At 22.1% G+C, this 9,725-nt stretch overlaps 2 protein-coding genes across 2 annotated transcripts; one reads left to right on the top strand and one right to left on the bottom strand.

Annotated features, from left to right (window-relative positions):
- Window positions 1-367: 367 nt before the first annotated feature.
- On the bottom strand, window positions 368-2,922 carry LOC122506565 (transmembrane protein 147). The gene is made up of 4 exons (XM_043618828.1): window positions 2,727-2,922; window positions 2,474-2,612; window positions 1,135-1,356; window positions 368-849 (listed from the first exon to the last, which is right to left on the bottom strand). The coding sequence occupies exons 1-4, from the start codon at window positions 2,801-2,803 to the stop codon at window positions 598-600; spliced, it is 690 nt and encodes a 229-aa protein (XP_043474763.1). The 5' UTR covers window positions 2,804-2,922; the 3' UTR covers window positions 368-597.
- Window positions 2,923-3,164: 242 nt separating this feature from the next.
- On the top strand, window positions 3,165-7,368 carry LOC122506564 (solute carrier family 25 member 46-like). The gene is made up of 5 exons (XM_043618827.1): window positions 3,165-3,683; window positions 4,094-4,376; window positions 4,618-4,674; window positions 6,135-6,411; window positions 6,798-7,368. The coding sequence occupies exons 1-5, from the start codon at window positions 3,503-3,505 to the stop codon at window positions 7,206-7,208; spliced, it is 1,209 nt and encodes a 402-aa protein (XP_043474762.1). The 5' UTR covers window positions 3,165-3,502; the 3' UTR covers window positions 7,209-7,368.
- Window positions 7,369-9,725: the final 2,357 nt, after the last annotated feature.

The raw sequence follows: 9,725 nt of genomic DNA, 5'->3' as shown, positions 1-9,725 counted from the left end.
CTTTTTCTCCGTTTCACTAGAATTTAAGATTCATGAATTTAGTTTTAAATAATTTATTCAATTTAATTCAGACTTTGCACTTGATAATTAATTTTAAAAAAGTAGAAAAAAGTAGCTTTAAAACTCAAAAAGTAGTAAAAAAAAAGTAGCTATCGAAAAATTAAACTTGAAATTAAATTAAATTAAATTCTTTCAAAGAATTATTTATGTAAATAATTGAATTCTTGGGAAGAATTTTATTATTTTTGAAAATAATTGAATTTTATCAATTTTTTTTAATTAATTGAATACTTTTGCGAAATTTTATGATAATACTAGATATTGAAAATAAGTGAATTAACAAAAATCGAAAAGAATTGAAGGAGAATTTAGAATATTGAACAGTCTTTATTTTTCTTTTATACAATTGTGACGCCTTCTCTACTTAGTAGACAATATTTATTTATTTAATTAATTTATTGCATTTATTTATTTAAAATTAATTTTATTAAAAAATTACAATTTTTGGAATAATTAAATTCTCTGACTCATTTTTTTTTTTTTTTTGAGGAGGGAAAATAATTATTATTCTCGATTTTCGGATTTATTTTTGTCTCTTTAAAAAATACCGATGGAATGAGCGAGTCCCGCGTACATGTGAAGAGTCGTCGCTCCCAAGAATAATGTTGTGAAGGCTTTTATAAAAAGCATTAGCCAAGGGCCGGCAATAATGACGGACGTGAGAAAATCGAGAATTAATGGTCTATAAACTGTTAGCAAAAGCATACTGACAACAATTGGAACTAAACCACGTCGTAAATCGTGTCGCGACCACAACCAAACCAATGTGGCAGTTGTTATATGTTGAATCTGAAAGAAAAAAGGAAAAATTGCTTTTAATTGACAAATTCTTTTCCTTTTCGATTAAAAACTTCCATTTTCGAGAAAAAAAAACTTTTTTCCATTATAATTAAATTAATTTGACAAATTAATTAAATTTTATTTTCCTTTAATTTTAATTCTCGCAAAAATTTGTTTTTTTTCTCCCTGATTTTTAAAAAGAATACTGACTTCTTGCCCCCTTGATTCTCAAAGAGAATACTGACTTTTTTTTAAAAGTGTTTTCAGATTTTTGAAGGAAGAAAAATTACTTACAAGATTAATATTTGATTCGAGGCTTTTTTGAATATATTTCCAATCGAATTCTGCACCACGTGCACCGACCCAGAGCAGGAGAAATCGCGTTAATAAAACTTCTGCTCCTGCCCAACCGACTCCAGCGGTTAATACTTTCGCGTGTCCTTTACCAGGAATTCCATTTAAAACCAAAAGTATTCCGACTAAATCCGCAAGATCTATAGAGGATTTCAAAAATTCCTGAAAGCACATTTTCTATAAACAGAATTATAATTTTCCATGCCAAGTGATTATATTACTAATGCAAATGTACCAATTACCGAATATTTTTTAATAACTTTTTAAATGTGTTTTCAATTTTGAAATAGAAAATTAATTTATTGGAAATCATTGAATTCGATGCAAAATATTTATCGGCAAAAATTTGAAAATAATTGCAATCCCTTTTAAAGATTTTATCAAAATTTTTTTTAAAATAATTGAATTCTTTCAAGAAATTTTATTAAAATTGTCTTTAAACACTTAAATCCTTTTATGAAATTTTATTAAAATTGTTTCGAAAATAATTGAAATTTCCAAAGAATTTTATCAAAACTTTTGAGAATAATTGAATTTTTAGATAAATTTTATTACAAAAGTAATTGAAAATAATTGAATTCCTGAGAAGAATTTTATTATTTTTAAAAATAATTGAATTCTTGAGAAGAATTTTACAATTTTTAAAAATAATTGAATTGTTTCGAAGAATTTTATTAAAACTTCTGAAAATAATTGAATTTTTTCGAAAAATTTAAAAAATAATAAATCCTTTTATGAAATTTTATTAAAATTGTTTCGAAAATAATTGAAGTTTACAAAGAATTTTATTAAAACTTTTGAGAATAATTGAATTTTTAGATAAATATTATTACAAAAGTAATTGAAAATAATTGAATTCCAGAGAAGAATTTTATTATTTATAAAAATAATTGAATTGTTTCGAAGAATTTTATCAAAATTTTAAAAAATAATTGAATTAGGATTTCGAAAAATTTTATTAAAATTGTTTTAAAAATAATTGATCTTCTGTGAAGAATTTTACTTATTTATAAAAATAATTGAATTTCTTCGTAGAATTTTATTATTTATGCGAAAATAATTGAATTTTTAAGAAGACTGTAATTAAAATTTTTGAAAATACAAAATTGTTTAATTTGCAAAATAATAATAATGAATAATAATAATAACATAATAAATTGAATAATAGTTTGAAAAAATATAAATTTATAATTTCTTCAGTATTTGGTTCATTTGTTTCTTACTTAATAAACTCAATAAAAATTTTAATAAATAAGAAAAGAGTAATTTTTATATTTACACCAAGAAGATCGAAGCCCTCCTGACCAACATTATCTGCCGTGGGGAAAAATGTTGCAAGTGCCAGCATTTTAATAAGTTGAGTAAAAATATATATTCCTCCTGCTTGAATACATTTCCAAAATGCCCCATATTCAGATCTTTAATTTTTAATAATAAAAAGAGAACAATTTAATAAGTTTCTTTCTCTTTTTTAAAATATACATTTTTCTTATAATTTTGAGGTTATGTTCAGTTAAATAAAAATTACTTACAGTCCTGAATATTTATATGTTAAATAATATGGCACGTATACTAAAGCAAGACAATTTCCAAAATGATATAAAGTCATTTTTAATGTTAATTCTAAACTTTCTAATTACTAATTTAATAAAAACTTAACACGTTGACACTTGGCAGCAGAAATCATTACAAATCATAAACACACCTGACTGAAAACAATGCTGCCAGACTAGAGAAGTTAAAATTTTTTCTCGAAATTATTTTCAATGATAATATTTTTAATTTTTAAACCTTTTTAATATTTACAAATTAAAAAAACAGTGTAAAAAGTACAAATTAGATTAATTTTTTATTTAAAAAAGAGTTGAAATTGCAAAAGTAGGTCTTAAGTGTCATTCACAGTGACTGTAATTGTGTCGTCCACTTTTCATGTTGGCAAACCTGCGTGTCATTTAATCGCATTACGCAGACAACTTCAAGTCTCACATTATTGCCGTAAAGGAATACTCCGTTTTTTAAAAGGTTTAAAAGGTTTTAAAAACATTTCAATTTTTATAATATGTAATATATTAAGTAATTAGAATCTAGTGCGCGTAAAATAAGACATAAGAGAGGGAAAAGAGAAGCCTCTTTATTTTCTCAATTGACGAAGAGACAAAATTTTGTCTATTTTCTTTGCGTGCGGCGAAGAAAATATTGCAAATTTTTCAATTGATTCGCTATGAGGAGGAAATTATTGTATTATTATTTATTTCCCAGTAGTAATTGTCAGTGATTATTTAATTTTCTATAATTGATATAAAAAGTAATGGCAGGACTTGAGAGCTATGAAAGGGTTTATCGAGGACGACAAGTAGATGTACCTTGGGATGCATCGTCAATAGGTAGTGCGGAATTCCCAACAAAATATCATGGACGAGAGGTTATTCGTCCTCTAGATATTCCTGTAATGCATCCACTGGTAGCTCAGGATTCTCCGCCCGCTGATGGTAATTAGATAATTTTTATTTATTTATTTTTATTTTTATTCAATTCTTAATGTCTTTTATGACGAAATTTATTTAATTTATTTATATCAGTCTTAAATTTTATTTTTAAAAAACTGTATTTATTGTTATACTATTTATTTCAATCTAAAATTAGTTACTTGTTTATTTTGCCAATATTCTCGTCAAGTTGAAGGAAAACTTCTTTTTGGATTAAAAAAATGAAAATTTGTTTCGAGAACAAATTATTAAGATTAAATTTAAATTAATTGATTAGTTTAATTTAATTAGATTTTTATTTTAATATAAGTATTATTACTATTATTTTTATTTATTGGCATAACTATTAATTTACTTTATTAAATTTACCTATTATTATAAATTCGTATGAAAATATGTAAATATATTTTCAGATGTTGCTGTAAAAAAATATGTAGGTTTAGGTTGTGGATTGGCGAGTTTAATAACAGAAAATTTGTTGATTCATCCATTTATTGTAATAAGAAGACAATGTCAAGTGAATCCTGTCGCTACGAAATATCATCTAGTGCCAATTACATTGATACCGGTGATTATTCGTTTACATCAAACGCAAGGTCTCAATACTTTATGGAAAGGAATTGGATCTGTTTTACTCGTTCGTGGATTGAGTTTAGCGATTGAAGATTTAGTCTCAAAAATCACACCATGGCCAAAGTAATTAAACTTTTAAATATTAATTTATTATAACTTTTTTAATAACTATTTAGTAAATTTATTTATTAATCATATTAATAATTAATTTGTATAATTATTATTTAGATACTTGTATAATTAATTAATTTACATAATTATTATTAAATAAGGCAAATAAAACGAAAACATAATTATTATTTATACCTATAAATTCTATAATTAACTAAGAACAAGTAAATTAAAATAAATAATTTTCTTTCAGGGAAATAACATGTAATAGTTCAATGAAAGCCTTTGGACAACATATTCTCTTGAAATGGTAAGTAGAAGTCTTAAATTTTTTTCTACTATTTGGTTATTTTTTAATAAAATATTTCGCAAAAATTCAATTATTCTCGCATAAATAATAACATTCTTTGGAAGAATTCAATTATTTTTATAAATAGTAAAATTCTTTGCTGTAATTCAATTATTTTCAATACGATTTCAATCAAATTTCACGAAAGGATTCAATTATTTTAAATTTTGATAAAAACCTTCCGAAAATTCAATTATTTCCTAAAAATTTTGATAAAAATCTCTGAAATCAATTCAATTATTTTTAAAAAATTGTAAAATTCATCTTAAGAATTGAATTAATTTTATAAATAATTTAATCCTTGTCGTGAATTAAATTATTTTCAAAATAAAATTTTAATAAAATTTGTTGAACGATTCAATTAGAATTTTTAAAAGTTAAACAAAATTTTTCGAAAAAATTCAATTATTTCCAAAAGTTTTGATAAAATCTTTCTTTTATAAATTTCAATTATTTTCTGAAATTTTTATAAAATTCTTAGAAACAATTCAATTATTTTTATTACTTTTTATATTTTTCGCAAGAATTGAAAATTATTTTTATAAATAAAAAAATTCTTCTCAGAAATTCGATAATTATTAAAATTTATCTAACAAATTTAATAATTTTCCAAAGTTTTCATAAAGTTCTATAGAATTTTTAATTAAAATTAATAAAAAAAACTCCATAATTTCCAAAAATTCAAATAAATTAGTCAGTTTCAAAATTTCTGAGAAAATTCTTTATAAATTTCAATTATTCCCAAAATTTCTAATTTAATTTACGATCAATAATAGATTTTTGAATTTATTGTGAATATTTTTTATTACAATTTCAATGTATACATTGAATCAAAATTGCCAATCATTTGAATCGATAAGAAAAGACGAAGATAATAATTTGCAAAAAATAGAAATTGTTTCTTAAATTTTATTCAATTTTTTAATTACATTTTAAATCACACTTTTTACTATTTTTTTGTTTTTGGTTCCACATTGTTTGAATATTAAATACTTTGACAGTATTTAATAATAACTATCAATTAGTTTCGAATTAAAAGAAATTTTTAATTTCTAAATAAGAAAAGTAATTTAGTTCATAAAATTCTAATGTAATATTTTTATTTTCAATTTAATTCTAATTTTTATTTCTTAAATGTTAATTTCTGCTTTAAATGTAAATTCTGCTTTTATATTTAACTTCTGTTTTTTAAATTTAAACTCTGCTTTTAATTTAAATTTTGCTTTTAAATTTAAATTCTGTTTTTAATTTTAATTTTCTTTTCAATTTAATTTCTGTTTTTAAATTAATTTGTTTTCAATTTAATTTATGTTTCAAATTTAATTTCTGTTTTTAAATTAATTTCTGTGTTTAATTTAATTTCTATTTTTAGTTCTCTAATTTTCCTTCTCAATTTCTAAATGTAGAAAATTTGTTTACAGTGTTTCAATTGGACTGGTAACTCCATTTTACTCGGCGTCACTCGTTGAAACTGTACAATCGGAAATTGCTTCTGAAAAACCAGGAATTTTGGATGTATTTCGCGATGGGGCGATTCGTTTACTCGAGGTTGGCACAAAAGGTCGACTCATTCCCATTTACGCTCTAATACCGCCCACAATTGCTTATGGAGTTGTCAAATATCTCTTTACTCTCATTGTGAGAGGAGTCAGCAGTCGTATGATGCATCTTCGACGAAAGCACATTCAGGAGTTAAAAGTAATTTTTCATTCTCTAGAAAAAAGAAATCTTCTTCATCAATTTCAACATTTTCCAATTATGTTCATTAAATTTCATTAATTTTAAAAAATGCTTTTATCCTTGAATAAATTCAAATTAAATTTGTAAATTTAATTAATTTATTGGACAAATTAATTTAATAATCAAACTAATTTAGTAGACAAATTAATTTAATGATAAAATTAATTTAGTAGACAAATTAATTAAATTACCAAATTAATTGAATACCTAAATTTTAATTAATTTGAAAATTAATTGAATAACAAAATTAATTGATTAAATAAATTTGTTCAATGAAAAAAGCAAATACGCGAATTTTGAGAAAAAATGGAAATTTTACTCGATTCTTTTTGTTTGATTTTCAGGGTGCGTACAGTCGAGACATTCTTTCGGACAGCGCTGTGCAGGATATTGAATTGCAATCGATTTTGGTATCAATGTGCGCCGCGGACGTTGTTTTCTATCCACTTGAAACTGTTATTCATAGGTTACATTTACAAGGCACACGGACGATTATTGATAATTTAGACACTGGACGTAGTGTGAGACCATTATTGACTGGTTACAGTGGCGCTATCGATTGTTATCGGACAATAATTGCCACTGAAGGACCACTTGGATTGTATAAAGGTTTTGGAGCTCTTGTCCTTCAATTTGCCGTTCATTTTATGGTATTGCGAGCCACCAAATGGATTCTCACTGAACTCACCTCTATTCTGAGACCGAAACCCGTTCAAAAAGTTGCACCACCACATTCTTACTATAACGAAATATAAAATGGATTAAAGCAAAAAAAAAGGAAAAAAAAACGGAAAAAAAGAACGAAAAAGTCGAATTACAAGAGCGAATTGTCGATTACAATTTTTTTTTCTCTCGTAAAAAGCTGTGATTCAATTTTTTGAAAAATATATCAAAAAGTGATAATATGAAAAATAATTAACTAATATTGATAATTGATTATTAAATTTATCGTAATTCGTTTGTTTGCTTAAAAAATTACAAATTTTCAAATTTTAATTATAAAAATTATGATCTAGAGAAAATTTATCAAGAGAAAATATATTTGTTTCAAAATGAAAAATTACGGATATAGAGAAACTTTGCATTTTTTAAAATCAATTTTTCTAAAATAATCATTGTATACGAGAAAATGTTCTATAATTTATTGATAAATTTCAAAAATGCCTTAGAAAGTAAACCGTCTATGAAAATTGATTAAAATTTCACTGATTTATTTTTAAAAATGATTTTTTAAAATTGTTTTTGTTTTAAAGATTTATGAACTTTGTGATTTTATGAGAATATAAAGCAAAAAATGAAAGAATAGAAAAATTTATTGTTAACTGAAAATGAAATAAAAATTGAGTTGAAAAATAGATATTTGAATGTGAAAGCAAAAAATGAAATAGAAAGAAAAAAATGAAAATAAAATAGAAATAAAAAGTGAAAATAAAATAAAAAATTAAATAGAAAGAAAAAAATAAAATAGAAAGAAAAAAATGGAAAATTGTGATAAACGACTAAAAGTAAAAGAACAAATCTTCTAAATTGAATCACAGCAATTATTGATTAAATTCACATAATTTTTGCTATTCACTATTTTTAAAATCTTCGATAATAAATTATTGCTATTATAATTAATTAGCAAATTAAAAAGAAAATTAGTTGACTTTAAAAATAGAAAACAAGAAGAAAACTCACTTATGTGTTAAATAATAATTGTAATTAACATACGTAATTTTTCAAATAATAATAATTATAATTATTATTAATATTTTTCATTCTAACAGGAATAACTTTCAAACTTAATGTAAAATTTCAAAAAAAAATTTATTTGATTTTCCTTTTGACACAAGGGAGTAATTTTTGTTAATCGTTTAACGTGTAACAAAAATAAAGAAATTCTTTGATAAAACAAAAAATTAAATAAACTAAATTTTATTTTCATGAAAATCAAATAAAAAAAGGAAATTTTTCGATTTGCAGAAATTATGTCTAAGTGAAGAATTTTTCTTCTTTGTAAAGATTTTACGGTACAAAAAAGAAAAATGAAGAAAGAAAGAAAGAAAGAAGTGGAAGAACAATTAATTAAAAGAAGAATTTATTAACAACTTTGTAAATATTTTGTAGTTATTAATTTTAAAATATTTAATAGATTTTTTTTGTTTTGGTGAACGAGGAGAATGTTAAACAATCGATGAAGTGAAAATGACTTGTTATTTGATTATTTAATTGATAATAATAAAAAAAATAGAAATGGAGAAAAGTTTTAATTTTTCTTTAACCTATCTTCTTCTATATTAATAATCGAAGAATTTTATTAAAATTCTTTTAAAATAATTAAATTCTCATAAGTAATTTTAAGTAAATTCCTCGAAAAAAATTCAATTATCTTAGAAAATTTAAATTAAATTCTTTAAAATAATTAAATTCCTGCGTAAAATTTTTATAAATTATGAAAATAATTGAAATCTTGCTAAGAATTAAATTTTCGAAAATTGAATTTTTTCGAGGAATTCAATTAAAGTTGCATTAAAAATATTTAAATTCTCTTTATCAAAATTTTTTTAGAATAATTGAATTTTTGTGAAGAATTTGAATTCAATTTTCGAAAATAATTGAATTTTTTCGAAGAATTTGATTAATTATGAAAATAATTCAATTCTAATAAATAATTTTATCCAAATTTTTCAAAGTAATTGAATTTCTCCGAAGAATTTTATTAAAATTCTTAAAAATAATTAAATTTTAGTGAAAAATATATAAAAAATAAATATAAAAAAAATATATAAAATAATAATAATAATAATAATAATAATAATAATTTTTTTATATATAAAATAAATATATTTTGACAATAATTGAAATCTTTCTAAGAATTCAATTAAAATTTTCGTAAATAATTGAATTTTTTTAGGAATTCAATTAAAGTTGCATTGAAAATATTTCAATTCTCTTATTCAAAATTTTTAAAAATAATTGTAGTTTTGCGAAAATTTTTGTTTAATTTTTCAAAAGAATTGAATTCTTTTGAGACATTTTATTAAAATTCTATTAAAAATAATTGAATTCGTACGAAGAATTTTTTTAAAATTAAAAAAAATTGTATATTTAAATTTTCCATTTAATTAGTAGGTAAATTAGTTAATATGTAATTGAATTTTTTTTTAATTTTTGAATCTGAAATTATTCCAAAATTGAAATTAATATTTGTAAATAAAAATTTTTATTTGTAGAAAAAAATTTCTACTTTGCATAATAATAATAAATAAAAACCGCATTTGCTAGTATTA

This window comes from Leptopilina heterotoma, unplaced genomic scaffold, assembly GCF_015476425.1.
Source record: "Leptopilina heterotoma isolate Lh14 unplaced genomic scaffold, ASM1547642v1 Lhet_42, whole genome shotgun sequence".
NCBI lineage: Eukaryota > Metazoa > Arthropoda > Insecta > Hymenoptera > Figitidae > Leptopilina > Leptopilina heterotoma.
Note: the sequence above shows the minus strand (reverse complement) of the source record. Positions and strands in the feature narration are given on the sequence as shown.